Genomic DNA, 20,235 nt, shown 5'->3' on the forward strand with positions numbered 1-20,235 from the left:
AAACAAGCTAAAAGTTTTACTTCTTTTCAGGAAATTTAATTGTTTTTTTGGGTGGTTAAAAACGTACATTCTGTATAAATTGTTATAGCTTTTTATATCTGCCGGCAGATACAGCCTGGATGACGGATTTCTACAATAGTGCGAAGGAACAGCCGGCAAAGAATCCACAAATTCCTTAAAATTTATAATTAAATCAACGGGAGTCTTATTGGAAGGTTCCTGTTCTCCTCGTAAGTCGGGTTCTGGAAATTTCACATATTCTTTATTTTTTATCACAGTTCTTAATAATCTGACTGTTATTGACAAAGTGGCAAGTAAAAATTGTTTGCAGACCCGTTTACGAATGTTTTCTTTTAATAATAATATATTTAATGTCCAACAGAAAAAAAAACAGTTTCCAATTACAGGACAACAACAAATTAATAGGTATAGAGTACAAAATAATATAAAGAAAATGAAACGAAATTCTAACCTTATTAGAAAAATACAGTGTGAACATAGTAGTAGGCAAAAATCCTTGAATAAGAATAAAAGAAAATAATTAAATTAAGAGATATACCAAAACATGAGATGCAATCTAAAGGGTAAACAAAGTTTATTAACTAACACGTAATATAATTAAACATTTCGACTAATGTGGAATGAAATAATTATGTCAATATTCGGGCAAATTGAATCAAATAATTTACATGCGTTTACAATAGGAGATTTTTATAAAATATTTGTGCGAGGTGTAGTTAATTTTAATAAACAGTACTCAAGTGTAAAATTTCTTGTTTTCGCATCTTTGGATTTACGTCTTCTTTTAACTGGGCACACAGTTAGTGAGTCGCTCAGGAACCGTTTTTGTTTCTTACTGCAACCTAATTTCCAATAATATTCAAAAATATATTTTCGCTCTTCTTCTGTAAATGTATTACATTCATTCGTACAAGTTTTGTTAGATTGACATGGGTTAACTTTCATAGTTTGTTGTAGCACTAAATTTCCAGGGGCATTTATATATTCCAAACCCAAATTTTTTTTCTTTTCGTTCGTCCTTTTTACTGACTTTTTTCTTTATGTTAGAAGGAAACGGGTGTTAATTTTCTTGACTAGTTTCTCTTTGTCTATTTCATTCTCACTCCTCTTTCTATTTTCTGTATCCTCATTTTCTATGTGTAATTTTCTTTTTTTCGGTAATTTATTATTTATTTCTTCGATTGCATAATCACTCGAATGACATTCATCGGTTTCACTGCTGTGTTCAGAACCAGGATTGTATTCGTCTTCGGAACTTTCCGAACCTTCTAGATCACAATTTAAGTCTTGAAGAATAGTGTTTGATGTAAAATGTTGATCTAGAAAAATTCTTGGAGATACTAAAGAATTTCAAAAATAATAATTGTACCTAAACCCTCTCCTAGACTCAAAGCTAAATTTTGTTCCAATAATATTATCATGTTTTCTTGAGCGCTTTCGAATATTGTTGGAATTACTTCCTGATCACTTAGAAAAATTATATCTGCATTCGGGGTTGCTTCGAAGACCATCATCAGGTTCATATTCTGCGGCTACAACCACAGATTTAAAGTGTTTAAATCTGTGCTACAACTGGAACGGGTTCAATATCGCGACATATTTTTTATCAAGATTTATATTATTTTGGGGTGCAGTTATAGCCATTGGAACTAATTTGCGACCCCTGCTCTCCATGACCGTTACAATACTAACAAATGTCATCACCTGTATCATCACCGGGGTGTATAATAGGACAGAGAGGAATCAATTCAGCATCCTACAACATCATTTCCAGGGTATAGTGTGGAAACAACTCCATGTGACTGATACATGGATGTTCATCATCTACGAGGGTAGCCATAACAAGTAACAACAAACGACAGGACGTCACAAGTTTTTTGATTCAACTGACAATTGTGGTTTGGGAAAGTTACCTGCATCCAGAGTCTGTCGTCCTTCAAAGATTTTGACGCTGACAAATTTTCAATTAATTTGAACTGCACAATCAACTTTTATGTTAGTAGAGTGTATTGAGCCTCCTTGTATTGCTTTGTTTTAATTACTGAACGAGCTTGATTGTTTATGCAGGATCACAAAGTTATGGAGGATTATTATTATCATCGTCCCACTTTAAAAGTTAACCCACAAATTATAATGGTATATTTTTTTGGTACTTATCCACAATTCTCACCTACTTGTCGTAGGAGATGAAAGCAATTATACGTGTACATGAAAATGAGTCGGCGTCACAATCTAATTTAGTTAGTTACTTGATACTAAAACGACAGTGAAGTTAGTTACTAGATAATTCTGCACTTTGAGTTAGGTAATTAACGGACTGTCATGTATACTGCATCTTATTAAATTACGCCATTACGTATACCTCGCGATTGTACTTAATTGTAATTTAATAGTTCTCCTTTAAATCCATAAAAAATTGTATATATTGTGCTTAAATTTAGTTGTCCTATCCTCGTGGGCTTAAAAAGGCTGTCTAAGAAAATGGAAAAATTTCCTTTATCAAATTCCGCCCCAGAAGGTACAACGGTGGAAAATTAGAAAGTTAAAAACATTATTAGAATGTCATCCCTTTTGCTCTAACATGTTACAAAACAAAAATAATTATCTTTCAAGACTGTTGCTTCTTCTTCTTATATTATATTATACACACACCTAATGCAACACCCAGTGAATTTAAATGTTTTCGTCACACATAATGTCGCAAAAATGACTCGGCTAAAGGAAAACTACAAATCAGTGTTCTCCCGTTTACGCCGTTTTTGAAGGAAATTTACGCACCATAATCTAAAATTAGTTTGATAACCAGAAATGCCTTGATATTTCTCTCATTACGTGTGATAAATGTCATCATTCGTCTGAGTATCTTGGTTTAAGTAAATTCTAACATTCCAGATTTCATTGAATAAATTACACTCCTTAATACGGGAACCGTTTTATCTCCTCCTCAACTGCTTAATTTAGTATCCAAAGATGACCCTTCTCAGTAATTACAAGCCATTGCAATACGTTGAATTACGCTTCAAAAAGCGCCCGCCATTACAAAATAAAATAATGGGTTGAGTATGAAAACTAGTTTCTGTGAAACTTTCTTTATTGCTCAAGTTTAAAGTGCGCCCCCTTTGTTGATATTATTGCTAAATTCGGCAGGCTGCAGGCAGACAAGGATAACACTTTTTAATTGTTTTCCTGCCTTTTATAATGCGAAAACTTAATTTTGGCTCGCCTGCTTAAAAGAAGACTACATCTACAGCATGAATAGGCGCTGGCGGCGGCGTTCAATCATGAAGGCGCTTATACTCAATACTCGACGATACCCCCACACGTTGCGCAATTCTCACAAATGAATGATCCGTTTGATTTCATGAAATTAATAAACCTCCCGAGTACGTTATTGCGTGTTGCTACTTATCGACGAAGAATTTGTAATCGCGATGAACGTTACGTAAAAGCTCGCAAAATCTCTATTCAGACCACCCTCCGCAATTGCAAGAGTTAAAAACGTCATCTTCGTACCTACTCTGCCTTATCAAATCTCAATCTACCTGACAGTGATTTGATTGAAACACCATTTTCGCTATTATAAATCAACAAAATCAAAGTCTTATAGGAGAAACACAATGTGATATTTTTATGGGAGCTGGTGAATTAGAAATTAGAAATCTACCGTACCAATCCGACCTAAGAAATCGATTGGTTTGTCAAAGAGTTCTACATTGGCACTAGAATTCAACCAACGAAGTACCTTGCTGATCCATCTTCAAAATACTGGAGTCGATGTGTACACTGTAATGAACGGTTTTATTTGATACCTGTTGCAATGGGTGTAAATATTTTCAATTACACATAATGCTTTTTGGCCTGGGCGTGCAGGAATAAAATTATGTAATTAGCTGTATATAATGTATATTAGGTTTTGTAAACGTATCATTTGTTGTAAGTATAAATTTAGAATAGAGGGAATGTACTTTGGCCGGAGAACGGTGTAAAATGTGCAACGAGGAGAAAAAGACAGTAAATTTTGATCAGTGCGAATTAAGTCGTCGTGGAACTCGCTTTGTAAGCGCAACGCGCACCATTTTTAACGTTGCGAAATATTTAAAAGGCGTCTAAAACTAATACCAAATTAATAAGTGTGAAAACGCGACTGTATCGGATCGCTCAGCGCAAAAGAAATTGCATCACTATTTACGCGCAAATAAAAAAATGTCCTAAAAAGTGACGCCAGTTAAAAAGGGTTCGCGAACTACTTATTATAAAAGGACCAACGGCTGAAGCTCGCGTTTGTTTATCGCTTGCGAGTTTTATCGCTAGCGTTTGTTTCTAAATTTTAAAAAGGAGCAGTGCCGATCTAAATAAACATCAAGTTACTGGAGTCCATCTATCCGAGAAGACTGCAGCGGAGGGTTGCAGACTTTCAAAACAACCAGGAAGTGGTCATCTACGACATCGACAATTTGTGGGTCGTAGAAAAAATTCCAAGATTCAACATCGACCGAATCATTAGGTTCAACAGCTGGATAAAGAGACTTCATTCATAAGGTAAAAGATAATATTCCTTTATACTCATATTCATAATCCTTTAGTTTTTACCTCTACCTCTAAAACGTAAATCATTGCGACAACCCGACGCTTACAAAGGGACCTTTTCGAGTCAAACTCGCATAGCTAGGATCTTTGGTACTCATACCCATAGCTGCTATATGCCTCGGACTAGGACGCTTTGCCACTTAAATAATGCCTATGGGACTGTCCATCTAGTTTAACCCTTAACATTTATTTTACAAAATACAGTGTGTTTGTGAACCAGAACTGCAGGCAACTTTTGTTTTTTTTTGGTGCAATGTTTTTAAGATCTTTTAAAAGAGCAATGAATTTACTGTACAACATAAAACATGCGTATGGTTTATATAAAAAAAAAATAGAAAAATTCGTAATTCAATATTTAGAAAACATGAAATCTAGCATGGCGTGTGCAGTCAGAATGTGCGGTGTCTGTTATGTTACACGGGGACCTCAGATACAGATAATAGAGGATCTTCCATTATGTCCATGAACTTGGCAGGCCTACTACAGCAGACCATAGTTCTACTTACTCATATCGTTAGTGCTCCGTTAGTGCACGTTAGTGCCGCTGAAGAAATCGTTAGTGCATAAAAGGAAACTTACTATTTTTAAAAAATATTTGTGGGCCTGCTAGCTTCATGCCAGCAGACCCATTTGAGAAAATCGATTCAATCTTTGCACTAGTTAAACTAGCAGCGTTAGTGCTCGTTAGGGCCGCCAATATAAACGTTAGTGCTCAAAGTGCAACAACTCAAAACGTCGTAAAAAGGGGTCTGCTAACTTCATGCAGCTGACCCACATTTGTCAAATTGGCTCAGTCCTAATGCAAATTTGAAGCGGCTCGTTAGTGCTCGTTAGTGCTTCACATGCAAACGTTAGTGCTGCAAGGGATCCGCGTCAAAAAGGTACCAAACCACCTCAAAATTAAACTTGACTTATTGGGACCTGCCAACTTCACGCCAGTAGACCAACGAGTGAAATCCGTTTGATTTTCTACTTTAATCGACCGGTAAGCATTAGTGCTCGTTAGTGCCGCCAATATAAACGTTAGTGATCAAAGTGTAACAGCTCAAAACGTTGTAAAAAGGGGTCTGCTAATTTCATGCAGCAGACGCACATTTGTCAATTTGGCCCTGTCCTAATGCGAATTTAAAGCGGCTCGTTAGTGCTTCACTTTCGAACGTTAGTGCTGCAAGAGATCCTCGCCAAAAAGGTACCAAACCACCTCAAAATTAAACGTGGCTTATTGGGACCTGCCAACTTCACGCCAGTAGACCAACGAGTGAAATCCGTTTGATTTTCTACTTTAATCGACCGGTAAGTATTAGTGCTCGTTAGTGCCGCCAATATAAACGTTAGTGCTCAAAGTGTACCAGCTCAAAACGTTTTAAAAAGGGTCTGCTAATTTCATGCAGCAGACGCACATTTGTCAAATTGGCCCTGTCCTAATGCGAATTTGAAGCGGCTCGTTTATGCTTCACATTCGAACGTTAGTGCTGTAAGGGATCCGCATCAAAAAGGTACCAAACAACCTCAAAATTAAACGTGGCTTATTGGGACCTGCCAATTTCACGCCGGTAGACCAACAAACGAAATCCGTTTAATTTTCTACTTTAATCGATCTATTAGTATTCGTGATCGTTAGCGTCGCAAAAAAAAAGCGTTAGTGCTCAAAGCGCAACAGCTCAAGATTGAAAATATGAGTTTGCTTTGTGAAAAACTATATAACGATTAAATTAGTGATGCCTTTATTAGCTCTGGTTTCAATTTTTATTTTCATATTTTGCATTTTATAATATGCGGTTCAAAACATTGGTATGATTTCTTTTTAATATACTGATGCTAGTACCTCACACTCAGCGCCGCCGCTAGGCTTTAGGAGGCCTAAGGCAAAATGCGCCGAAGAGGCCTATGCTAGGTAGGGTAGTTCTCGGGAAAATATGGTAAACACAGATGTGATAACATAAAGGTAAATTTGTGGATGTAGATGTAAACTGAAATTATGCATAATGTTAGGTATGCGTATGTGTCATAAGATGCCCGTTTTTCTATACCTATTGACTAGTGTAAAGCCATAGCTGCACAATGAGCAAAAATAAACATTATTATTATAATTATAAAAGTTATATAATAGTGTTGTTAGTTATTAGTATTAGTCATTCATATCATCACAACTTCACGTTGCCATGTAAGAGGGTGTCTATTAGGTAATAAAAATAGGATAGTAAGAACGTTACTAAGCGCTTATTACAAATTAGGTACAAACAAGTAGGTAAAGTTAAAAGTACATGTTCTGGTACCTGGTCTCAATTACTTTTATAATTATTCCTAGCGCACACTTTCGTAGTAAAAGCATTTTGTCATGAGTGTCTTTTTGTTAATAGTATAAAAAGAGGTAGCTGGGCATGAAATTTTTCAGGGCTGTAACTGGATATCACTGTGAAACGGCTCTGTCATGCCCAGTGAGGATTCCCTAGTAACACCAAAATCCACAACATTGTCGGATGTCTGGACCAAAATGAACTCGGAAATACACTCATATGTATCTATCGTTCTACACAATATCAAATACCTTAAATATATAATAATACAGGAAACTGATAACGTCGGTAATATAATATTAATTTACGCCTTCATTATACGTCAGTCTACACCGGGCCGTGTAGATGGCGCTCTTTTCCGTGTCTCGCGTAACTCAAATGCAAATTCTAGCGAGTTTCTTGTATTAATATGTTAAGGTATTTGACAATATACGGTATGTCGGAATTAATTTTTGGGGGGAAAGTTTGTTGATTTTCAAACGCCACTATCTCCTTATCGTACTCGTTTGCCTTTTTAGTAAAAGAAAATACTTACGACTTTTCACTCCGATGCTTTAAGAAATTCATTTCATTATCAGCCTGTAAAAAATTAAAAATAGTTCCAAAATACATTTCGTTCATTCTCTTCTTTTTTTTGGATTGGAAACAAATTTTGCTAGTTGTTGTGTGGTCAGCAGAACCTATAAGTAATAGTTAATTTTTGAGATGCTTTGATAGTTTTTCGACACGGATCCATTCCATGCACTCACATTTACAAGTGAAGTCTTAACGAGCACTAACGAGGAGCTTCAGATTTGCATTAAGGAAGGACCACTTTAATAAATGTGGGCTTGCTGCATGAATTTAGCAAACCCATAATTTCACACTTGAGCTCTTGCGCTTTGAGCACTAACTTTTTTTTTGCGACGCTAACGATCACGAATACTAATAGATCGATTAAAGTAGAAAATTAAACGGATTTCGTTTGTTGGTCTACCGGCGTGAAATTGGCAGGTTCCAATAAGCCACGTTTAATTTTGAGGTGGTTTGGTACCTTTTTGGCGAGGATCTCTTGCAGCGCTAACGTTCGAAAGTGAAGCACTAACGAGCCGCTTTAAATTCGCATTAGGACAGGGCCAATTTGACAAATGTGCGTCTACTGCATGAAATTAGCAGACCCCTTTTTAAAACGTTTTGAGCTGTTACACTTTGAGCACTAACGTTTATATTGGCGGCACTAACGAGCACTAATACTTACCGGTCGATTAAAGTAGAAAATCAAACGGATTTCACTCGTTGGTCTACTGGTGTGAAGTTGGCAGGTCCCAATAAGTCAAGTTTAATTTTGAGGTGGTTTGGTACCTTTTTGACGCGGATCCCTTGCAGCACTAACGTTCGCATGTGAAGCACTAACGAGCACTAACGAGCCGCTTCAAATTTGCATTAGGACTGAGCCAATTTGACAAATGTGGGTCAGCTGCATGAAGTTAGCAGACCCCTTTTTACGACGTTTTGAGTTGTTGCACTTTGAGCACTAACGTTTATATTGGCGGCCCTAACGAGCACTAACGCTGCTAGTTTAACTAGTGCAAAGATTGAATCGATTTTCTCAAATGGGTCTGCTGGCATGAAGTTAGCAGGCCCACAAATATTTTTTAAAAATAGTAAGTTTCCTTTTATGCACTAACGATTTCTTCAGCGGCACTAACGTGCACTAACGGAGCACTAACGATATGAGTAAGTAGAACTATGGTCTGCTGTAGTAGGCCTGCCAAGTTCATGGACATGTTGCTAAGGTCTCGGTAGACACGCTGGAAGGTACGACTTTCCAAGCGCAGCTGCTGCACTGCTCTGCTAAAAGTACCTCTAAATTATTATATACACGGTCATAAAATAAAAATATTTCAAAAACCAACATTAACATGGGAAAAAGGTTTTTTGCAGATCGTTGCTCCCCATGATAATTTAGGTCTTAGCGGGTTTATAATGACACCAATCGTAAGAAGATTTTTTTCCTTATCTAATGATATACGTATTAGTTCATTTTCAGTTGTATTTCTCATTATTAACGATCCTCGAGATCGTTTATAATTTTGTATTGCTGTCTGTCTGTCCGTGCGTCTATTCGTCTGTCCGTGTACACGACAACTCATATCTGAATAATTTCATTGACATTCCCTATTTTGTGTCAAAATTTAATGCTAGGTACTGTTCATAGAAAGTCGTGAACAAAAGTACCAATTTCCATACGATTTTTTGACAAGAAAAGCCCGGTAATTTGATAACTATGCAAAATATTTAATTGACTAACCTGTTGAGAAGCGAGATGTTTTAGTTTTCAGTCTATGAATTTGAACGTTTTTCGTATTTAGTTTTTTCTCAAAGTTTTCAACTTGTATGTAATATTATTTCTAGGTAATTTTTGTGGTTATGGCATTATGAGGTAGAAGGGCCACCTTCTTTGTAATTTAAATCTTGAAAAAATGTATCAGTCATTTTAACGACAAAAAATAACATGGTTACCATGTACATGGTAAGCCATGAAAATTTTCTAAAGAATTGACACAGACGTAGTGGGACGCTCATTAAAATGCACGAAAAACAAACATCGCGTACAGTAACTATTTCCGCCTGCGTTTATTATAAATACCAGCTTTCCCCAGTGAATAAATTTTACAAAAAAAATTATTGACAGTTGTCGTAAACTGATATTCATTTCGAATTGAATAACGAATAATAACGAATTTTTAATAAAAAAATCCGATACAACTGAATACCGAATGATCCTCGAGACCTTCACGCATCATTTTTATAACGCGCCTTGGGGGGTTGATTCTGTCCCACCAGATCGGAATAGCTTCTAAAACACATTGTTTGAAACGGAATTAGTTTTACTTTTAAAAGAGGTTCCTAGATTCAAAATTTCGCTTAAAAATCATAACAAACAAAAAAAGACAAGATTGCGTACTTATGCACTAAGCAAATTTTTTGATTCGGCGTTAATTTTACTTTTACTCGAGGTGCCTACATATTAAATTTCAATTAAATATCTTAACAAATAAAAAATACTGGGATTGCGCAAATACAAAAGTTGGGTTGCACATGCGCATTTTTTTATTCACCTGCATAGTTACCTGGGGTTTAAGGAACATTTACTAACACAGAAAACCGGGCATTCATATGTTCTTTGTAACAAGAATTATAAAAGAAGCCCTTTTTTGGATTTGAGAAGTTTTTGGGCTGTAACTTTTTGCCCCGTTAGTCTACGTAGCTGAAAAACAATAGCGACCTTTCTTATATCCTTAAGAACAGGCGTTTCAATTTTCAAAGCGATAGGACGTTTCTATACAAACTTATCGTGCACACGGACAGACAGACAGCAATACAAAATTAAATATCTCGAAGATGGTTAATAATGATAAATAGAACTGAAAATGGATTCATTCGTATATCATTATATAAAGAAAAAAATATCTTCTTTCGATTGGTGTCATTATTACGAAGGCGGAGAACGGCCACATGTAGTAATTTTTAAACTCGGAATTTAGTTAATTTCCGACTTCGGGATACTGGCAAGTACCACTGGATGATGCGTCCAAACCTTTAACCGCCTTCACGACACCTGACGGAGCCGCCTATCAATTCCCGCTTTGGAGTACAATCCATTCAGTACCTTGGTCACAACATTGAAGCAGACGGCAACAAACCGCTACGGGAGCACGTCGAAGCCATCCGCACCGCCGAAGCGCCTAAAACAAGGAAGCAGCTGCGTAGTTTCCTGGGACTGACTAATTGGATCCGAAACTACGTCCCGCGATGCGCAGAAATGCAAGGCCCTCTCGACGACCTACTGCGGAAGAACACGCCGTACGGATGGACCGAAGCAGCCGCCGAAGCATTCGCTCAACTGAAAGACGCCATCAGCCAACCCCTTAAGCTGTGCCGTCCGGACTTCAAGCTGCAGTTCAACCTACAAACTGACGCCAGTAGCAAAGGCATCGCAGCCGTACTATACCAGGAGGCCCCGTCCCAACCAGCGCAACATCATAAGTTACGCGAGCGCAAAACTAAACGGAGCACAGAGCAAGTATCATGTGAATGAACAAGAGGGCCCTTTCGGTCGTCTGGGCGGTCAAGCGATACCAACCATACTGGAGACAGAAAGTCACACTCAAAACGGACAGTGCGAAGCGCTCCTTTGTTAGACCGAAACGAAGGACCGACAGAGTAAACTTTACCATGGCCCTGAGACTTGCAATAATTTCTCCTTTCGACGTGATACATTTCCCGGCAAGGGAAAACGAACTCCCCGACTACCTGTCGAGGAACCCCACAGACCAGTCGTGGAAAAAGAAATTGACCGAAGAAAGACATCAGGTCGCCTCCTACCCCCGCCTACCGCACCAGCAGACAGGACGACACAGGACACCCATTCCTCGCCAACATCGAGTGGCAAGGAACTTGCGACGCGTGAAGCAAGCCAGCAGGAAACAACCACCACGCTTTGGCATTTTGATAACTTACGGTGGAACCTAATCCAGACACGGGGCCCGCAGAAGCCCGCCCAAAACCGTTTCTACCAGAACTACACTAATTCCCACGACGAATATCTCTACCGCAAATCCAACCAGCGGAGATCTTCTGTAGTAACCCGTCGACATGAAAGAACAGTCGCTGCACGCATTACCACGACTTCACAACAGCAGGCTACCCAGGGAGCGGAAGAAACAGAACGTGCCATATACTGCCCACTACCCACTGCCGAAAATGGAGAAGAAGACGTAGGAACTACATCGGACTGTTTGGGTATGCACCGTGGGCAAAGCTGAGGCCCCATGTCAGGAAAACCACTGTCCGACCACGCCAACCCATTCGTCCGTGGGAGGTGATTTCCGTTCGACCGTAATGGGACCATACACACCTCACATCTGGGAAATCGGTTTATACGTTAGTGACGGATTTATACAACATGGGGTAGAAGCTTTCCCTCTCCGGCTAACCACCACCGACGCTGTAGTCAATCGGCTGGAGAATGAAGTATTCGGGCGATACGGGTTCCAAAGGGAGATAGTTTCCGACAATGGCCCACAATTTATCTCCGTCACCTGGGTACAGAGTTTTCCGAAGGGATAACGCGTCTGCTATTTATAAATATGCGGTATATTTAGTTATAAACAACAGATAAATCATTACAAGACTAGAGTACTGTCAATGTTGAGCCTTTTCGTATATTTCCCAGATTTATTTGGTTTTTTCTCTAGGGTGTCTATTCTTTAAAATACCACAGCAACAAAAATAGTATTGGCAGTAATCAATGATCCGCAGATTTATTTAGCTTGATTGGTCAAGAGTTGTATCCAGTTGGTGATGTTGTCCTCTTTATTCTCCTCCTTATACGAACACGAACACCATTACTTGATGATAAAACGATTACTGCCGACAATGAAAGGATATGTTTTGGGGTGGAAGGAAGAAATTCATAATGTCTCAGTAAAATTGATAGCGCGGTTTTCATTTCTAACATTGCAAATTTTTGTCCTGAAACTTAGCGTGAAAAGTGCTAATCTACTGTAATTTAGATTACCTATGCAACTTCTTGGTCCGGCACTAAATGGTATATAAGAATATGGTAATCCATTTGGACCTCGATCGCCCAAAAATCGTTCAGGTAAAAATTTGTCTGGATCCGGAAAATACTCCGGATTATGATGCAGTCCATATACGTCCAATAACAACGAAATGCCCTGAGGGATAATTCCGCCTTCTGAAAGGACCTATACATTATCATAAAAAGTACTATTGGTATAGTTCAAGACACCAAAGTTAAGCTCTTCGGTCACCATTCTAGAATAGTACGGTACAGGTGGGTAAATTCGTAACGCTTCCTTTATCACAGCCTCGAGGTATCTCATTTCGTTAATATCTTGAAGTGTAACTGATCTGTTTACGTCGCCTACAAATATCGCATTTAACTCGTCCATTACCTTATTCTGAATGTGTGGATATTCAGAAAGGCAAAATATTGTGAAACCCATTGCGGCTGCAGTAGTGTCGTGGCCCTATAATGTAAAAAAAGCAATTTGGTATATTTCACTCTTCTTGCCTACTTTTTTATTGATAGATATATCATAAATTTGTATGATTGGACCCTATCTAGGACCCTATACTGGCTATCCACGCACATTCAGAATAGTTTTACCTCTGAATGGGTATAATGGTAATTACCATTTAGATTGGCTAAATTAATGTTTAAGATTAACTTACAGCAAACATAAAGGTGTCAATTTCTTCTCTAATTGCAATGTCGGTAAGCGTGGGAACGTCATTGCGTTTCACCAGTACTAAATCCAACAATGTAAGCTTCTTCTTTAGTCCAAATTCATCTTGAACAAGTTCCATTTGCTGCAATTCTTTTTTTCTGCGTTCTACAATTTCGCTACTATGACGATGAAGGATTTTTATAACGCGCTCTTCCTCCCTGTACACGTCTGAATATTTATACAAGAAGTTGTTACGTAGCCTTGGATTGAACGACCTCTTTATAAACAGTGTGCACATAGTACTAATACTTTTCACATAATCTGAATCACCATCTTCTTGCGCATGAATTGATGTTCCCAATGCTGCTTCTGCAAATGAAAATCAATTGCATTGTGTTTATACCAACAAAACAAAACTGTATGATCTCGTTTTTCATTTCACTTTTTTTATTACCATAGATCAGTTCAAAAATCAGACCACTCTGATCCTTTCTCAGAGTGCCAAAGTTGAGAGCCATCATAACTCATCATTCGATGTTTATTAAAAGGTACCAACAATCAACTGACTGCAGATCTACATAAATTTATTTTATTTTATTTTATTTTATTTTATTTTATTTTATTTTATTTTATTTTATTTTATTTTATTTTATTTTATTTTATTTTATTTTATTTTATTTTATTTTATTTTATTTTATTTTATTTTATTTTATTTTATTTTATTTTATTTTATTTTATTTTATTTTATTTTATTTTATTTTATTATCCCTCTCTTGTTTTGGGCCCTCAACAGGCATGCGCCCAATTACAGAGTGACCCGCATAATGTTATTATTGATTAATATAATATGAAACTTACCGCAAATGATGTCCAAAGAGCACAACTGTATGTACGGTTGAATATCAAATGACGAAGAATCCAACTCTGTTTCCAGTTTTCGCACTAACAGCTGTGTCTTGGTTTCAAACACATGGAGAAACTCTTCAAATACTTGCACGTGAAATGATGGAAGAAGGAGTTTCCTGTGACTCTTCCATCTGCTATCTACGTAACATAGAAACATATAATTCAATAATGGCCATCAGTTGCACCGTCAAAATTAAGCATCTCTTAAAGTTAAGCATAACTGAAGTACCATAGCAACGATTGTCTCAATAATCGTTGCCATAGGTTTTAAGTTCAACTTAACTTTAAGCAAGCCTTAATTTTGTTGGTGCAACTGGGCACAAGACTTCGTAACTTTGCGTCGACTTGGAAAATTAATGAACTAGTTCAAAAGATCAAGATTTTCTAAAAATTTCGCTTACCTCCATCACAAATGAGTAATCCCCTACCCAACCACTTGGATAAATATTGATATTCTTTTCCTTTATTCAAGTTTTTGTTTGAGCTGAGAACCTGCTCCACTAGTTTGTAATTTGAAACCAGCAATTTAGTAGGAAATGGACCCACGTAGATTTTAACTACATCTCCATATAATCTGGCGTATTCGCCAAACTTTCGTATAAAAGCTGAAATGGTACGAAAAGTTAGTCATTGTGTTGTTACACGTTAGCCTGTGGTAATAACACCACTATTTCCCGCCTACACAAAATTCTCGTGCGATCGGTGGTTTTCAGCGATTTATCATGGTGGTGGTATGTTCTACTCTGCATAATTAGTTATTTTGGTTTGAGAACAAGATCAGTGTAGGTGAAGTACCTTTCGACTTTTTCAAACGACCTACGTCAAATCGATTTATTCACCAATTTTGTTGAGAGAAAGACCAAACTCGATTGCTTTATGCCCCAGGCATTTTTGCCTCGAAGTTTACAATGTACTTATTTCTTATGGCAATAATTCTATGGCCGTGTCGATTGTGCCTATGCAAGACAATAAACGAATGAATTTGGTTTGAGTCCCAATCAGCCATGGAATTATTGCCATAAGAAATACATTGTAAATAGTTGTGAAATTAATGTAATAGGCCTTTTTCGGGCTAGTGATTGTAAAAAGTTATGCCAATCCCTTTGATTTTTTCCGTGCCCTAAACAAAAATATTCATTACATAGCTTTAAAGTAGAAATTTGCAGTAAACTAAATTTCAGAAAACCTACGTGTTTTATCATATTTAACATGCACTTATTTTGTATTTTAATTCGCAAATGCTTTTTTCCGTGGTTGCATGTCTTCCCGCGTTCCACTACGCCTCACACAGGAATTTGGATTTTGAATTTTTATAGTGGCAGAATCTAATTCAAGAATGGTATGTGCCTTTAAATGACGTAACACCACCCGCTATGCATTAAAAAATATTAAGCTGGTGGCCACCCTCTTAAAAGCATATGAAAGTAATAAATTTGGTCCCAATTCGATAAAACTTACACTGTATTGTAATTATTGCATGACATAATGGAGCATGGAAACTACTAAGTCACATCAGCAGGATATTTTTCAAACCTTTTTCTTGAAAACTGCATATAGTGCTTTACTACTTTTAGGTATGAGGATATACCATTATTACTGATGGTCAAGCACCTTATCATCGATACCTAAGTCTGTAATTTTGTGGCTGATAGGCACTTTATCGTTGAGAAACATAAAACGTGCATTATTCCGTGATTGGTTTACCTAAGTGACCAATAACTAATGGCACAGCATTATTAAACGGTTCTCGTATTCCCCGATTCTCGATATAAAAGGAGCGGACTTGTTTAGGAATCCGTAAAGAATAAAGGATTGTTTGCAAATGCGTACTCATTTTATGTATAGTTTGATGGCAAATTATTATCGATGAATGATAAACTGCAAATACGTTAACCATGCGTCACTCCTTTGAAAGTAATGTAATTTCGTTTTTGTTTACCTGAATGGACATTGGTTCCCCAATTATGCGCGATTATTAATCTAAAAAACAATTTTATTTCGTTATCAATTTGATAAAAAATCTCTCAAAGTTGTCAAATTTTGAATATATCTACTGGAAGGATAACTCTTTCAAAAATGCAACAAAGGTGTGTGTGTGGTAATCTTCACCAATACTTTCACTTGTCTGAAAAAAAGTTTATACATACTCTAAACATCGATCAGCTCTTCACCAGAACATGTTTGTACAATATTGAATTTAGAGTTCATCTTGAAGCTACATTATGAACTACTTTAGTAATTAAATTTAACATTAAATTAAAGATTAAAATTTAAATTGTAAAGAACGCATCATAAGCAAATTAGTGCGATATTCAGGGGTTTATTTGTTTTCAATCGGTCATAATCCAAAAAACAGTGTTTTTAAATACCGAATTCAAAAATTTAAAAAACCATACCTGTAGGTTGTCTAAAATCCAGTGCATTTCCCAGTAAAAAAACCCTTGGAGGACTGGGGTATCGTTCCAAGTGCTTAATATATCTTCTATGCTTGTTGTACCATGGAATGAAAACAATACAAATAGTGATTACTAGTAAAATTACCGCAATAACACTCATGATTCACGTAACCATGTACTACTTTCAACCTGAACAACGTCAATACTACAGTACAGATAGGTGCACGTTTAACCTTTCCTATCATAAAATACACTCACAAGTCACACTATTCACCTCACAATGAATTTTTGTAATTTTCTGTGTGAAACATTTGCGACGGGGCAGGTAATGCGTAACCAGCAAACTTGCGTAATCAACTGTCTGTAAATAAATGGGTACTTTGCTCGTGATCACGCTTTCTCTCATGCGGTCATTTTTAATAACGAAATGAAATTACTTACTCTTCAATTTACAAAAGTTGATAATCAGTTCAAAATCTGAACTCAATTAGGGACATTTCATTGAAAACTTTTGTAACGAACTATTTAAGATTAATTGAATAAAACAGGGTCGCTTTTTTAGAGCTCTTTAGGGATTTATTAGTAATTGCTATTGCTTTCAATTGTTGCGTATATCAATTAGCACGGTGACGTAAAAATGATGTTCATATTTGGTACATTCTAACGTCAATAACACTTAAAAAACGACGTACGTTGGACGAAATAATGACGCGCCTGAGACACATCGTAAATGACGTCAGTTTTCAACGTAGTTATGGTGTAGTTCTACCCACACTAAGTGTACTAATTAAAATAAAAGTGATCTATAGAAATATAAGAAAATGGCATCATATAGGTACAGAACGACGCTCATGACGCATTGTTAATTCGAGGGAGTACTAAAGAATTTGGCGTAAATATTGTTATAATTCCATGATCGATAATGATTTTGTTAATCACGTATACTAAATATTTCCTAACGCGATGAGTAAGTACGATCGAGATAAAGAAATTATATTTTGAATCAGCTTACCAATTAAAAATATGGTGGCGTCATTATAGCAACTATTATATTGTGTATTTGAATAACATAGCAGTACCAATCACTTTGCGAATAACAATCAATTATCATCGTTTGATATAAGTTTTCTGAATTGTCTGAATTTACGATGAAAGTTTAAATGAAGACCGTGATGATGTTCACTCTTAACGGAAAAATTTAATTTTAGAAAGAAAATGTTACTATTGATTGTACTATCGGGATGAAGCCATTGAACATGAATTTCTTTAATTAGACAAATAATTTGTTGTATCAATCTCTTAAGTTGGCCCAAAAAATGTTTAAAAGGAAAAGCAGTTCCAAAATAATTAACATCATCATCCCGCCAAGTGGCTCAATACCTATATTATGTAGATACATTATAAATAAGACATTCTCGACCATGTATGTAATTCTTTCACTATGTATAACAAATTCTAGTACCTACCAGAAGTTTCAGTATGTTTACGAGATATTAATATAGTAGTACTGGAATGCAATAAAAAAATTTCGTAAATGGCTTGATCAACATTTTTTTAAAGTAGTGGTCCTGTTCGATATTCAGTGGCTTTCCATCCAGCCAATTCATGTAGAGAACGGAGTGTTCGATTTATTTCCACTGGCATATAGCGTTTAATAAGATCTAAATGTTCGCAAAGTAAGTTGATTGTTTTAGGAGCAATGAATGTAATTTGTAAACCCCCATTGGTCCAACAATTCAGCAACTTGAGCGTTTCCCCTAAGCAGGCTCGTAGCCAGGGAGTTGAACTACAGCATGGTCTGACCCCATAGTGTTTATTTTTCTGTCTTGGAGAGGATAAATAAACCTCAAAGGATAGCAATGACACATCAGTGTCATTTGTAGCCTTTGAAAAAGAAACTACACAAAAAGAGACATAGGGTTGGTTCGGGTCCCGGAAGCTTCGGGAACAGGGCCGGATTTATGCATAAGCAGACTAAGCACGTGCTTAGAGCACCAGTCAAAAAATAATGAGAAAATGAGAAATAAGAAACTGGATTAATTCTTTGCACAAAGTCTTAAATAAATAATTTATTAAATAAATATTAAATACTGTTGGTTTAAACAAGTATGTTTAAATATAGGTACTAATAATTTCGAAATAATAATGTACAATGGACGCCCGGTGGAATGCTCGCCCCATGAAATAAACGGTAACATGACTTTTCCGAAATACGGGCCTCGCACTTGCGGCTTTTCCAAAAATTAAACTTGTTATGAACGGTCTCGGGGACACTGAAGCAATTAAATCGTCACCCGAGAATAAAGAGGCATAGAAACCAAAAAGGTGAGGATGTCGAGACCATTGGACCTCCGCTCCGCACTCAGCTTTACGGCCGATTCGCACTATGGGTACGATTCCGGTCCGGCAATAATATACGAGTAAAAATATTTTTCTGCTCGCTTTTTTTGTGCACCCTGTATACCTGCAAAGCATATTTACGAACACACCTCCATTTCATTTTTATTGAATTTATTTGTTATTAAATCACAACCCTCTATGTATGTATACTTTTACCAATCTTCTGACTCTATGTATTTTATCAATTGGGTATAATTAGTCCACAAAGAAAAAAAGGGGCCCCAAAAATCCTCATTGCTTAGGGCCTCTCAGGGCGTTAAGCCGGATCTGCTCGGAAAAACTCAAACGGAGTAAACGTTAACCTTTTATAAAATTCGGCTACCATGGAGGGACCGTAGGAAATTCCAAGCCGGCCGGCGTATTCGGTTATTTAAATTTACATTCAAAAATTACAACTTTTTAATTAAATTGAGCGGCCCACCGACTTCCGAAAAAATTCATATAAATGAAGATCGCTTCTTTTGATGCCCCACGCGACTATGTGGAATGGCATTTCCTGCAACACATTTGTGTAGCTATTGTTAATTTCGCTGACTTAATTGGCAGGGTTGAAATTTCTAAAATTGATAGTCTAATTAAAACGGCTGGTTACTTTGTTACTAAACCTCCCCATAGCACAAGTAAACCAATCGTTTGCATCATTGTTTAATGAAGGTAATAAAACATTTGACTAACGTTTGTTTTAATGTTAATCCCATGTGTATTGACGAGTAACGAATTTGAAATAAACTGAAATTTGGGTAAAGTACTTAATTTCTAGACCTTTAAGAAAAGAATTACTGTCTCCAGGAACTAAGATTTCGATGCGATTTCCGGGAAGATTTGACGGGTGAAGATTATGTATGTCAACCCCCTTAAACGAAAACTGAACGGCATTCATAACTTGGCGAGATCAGGTCTTCAGAATTCCAGTCGCAGGATGAAACAAAGTTAGATATGCGATCTAGAGAAGGAGGGATAATAACGCCTATGATTTGGTGTAGTTGTACAATCCCTAGAAACAGAACGGCGAATCCCTACAAGGTTGTGAAAAGAATCAAGGACGTATTGTACCAGATCAACAAGATGTCCAGTCGTAATCCGAAAATGGTGCACTTTAACAGACCGGCACCGTTTGCTGGAGACAACAACCAATCAGCGCGAACTCGCATACCGCGTACCGAAAAACCGTATATGGCATTTGAGCAGTTCGAGGAGTTCTGTGACCATCAGAGAAGGGCTGGTTTTGGTCTGACCACGGGGAAGACCCAACATTTGTTTGTGGTGTTGACAGAATACTTTCAGCCACCGACCTTTGAATGTTCCAAGAAAAAAAACCCAACTGTTGGCAAAGCATAATTAGAACTGCAGGATAACAGACGTGTCGTTTTTCGTAAGACCATTAAACTA

General features: G+C 37.0%; 1 protein-coding gene across 1 annotated transcript; it reads right to left on the reverse strand.

The window, feature by feature from the left end:
* Positions 1-12,025: 12,025 nt before the first annotated feature.
* LOC116171496 (cytochrome P450 4c3-like) lies at positions 12,026-17,097 on the reverse strand. Its single transcript, XM_031488362.1, has 7 exons — positions 16,447-17,097; positions 14,452-14,655; positions 14,003-14,188; positions 13,149-13,513; positions 12,703-12,943; positions 12,469-12,648; positions 12,026-12,422 (listed from the first exon to the last, which is right to left on the reverse strand). Exons 1-7 carry the CDS (start codon positions 16,604-16,606, stop codon positions 12,229-12,231), a joined length of 1,530 nt encoding a protein of 509 aa, XP_031344222.1. The 5' UTR covers positions 16,607-17,097; the 3' UTR covers positions 12,026-12,228.
* Positions 17,098-20,235: the final 3,138 nt, after the last annotated feature.

The sequence above is a fragment of the Photinus pyralis genome, unplaced genomic scaffold, assembly GCF_008802855.1.
Source record: "Photinus pyralis isolate 1611_PpyrPB1 unplaced genomic scaffold, Ppyr1.3 Ppyr1.4_LG5, whole genome shotgun sequence".
Lineage (NCBI taxonomy): Eukaryota > Metazoa > Arthropoda > Insecta > Coleoptera > Lampyridae > Photinus > Photinus pyralis.

Coding starts and splice junctions, on each gene's coding strand:
- LOC116171496 (XM_031488362.1), bottom strand. CDS start 16,606: ATGAGTGTTATTGCGGTAATTTTACTAGTAATCACTATTTGTATTGTT. Junction 14,189..14,451: donor ATTACTCATTTGTGATGGAG/GTAAGCGAAATT, acceptor TATGTTACGTAG/ATAGCAGATGGAAGAGTCAC. Junction 12,423..12,468: donor CGGACCAAGAAGTTGCATAG/GTAATCTAAATT, acceptor GCTAAGTTTCAG/GACAAAAATTTGCAATGTTA.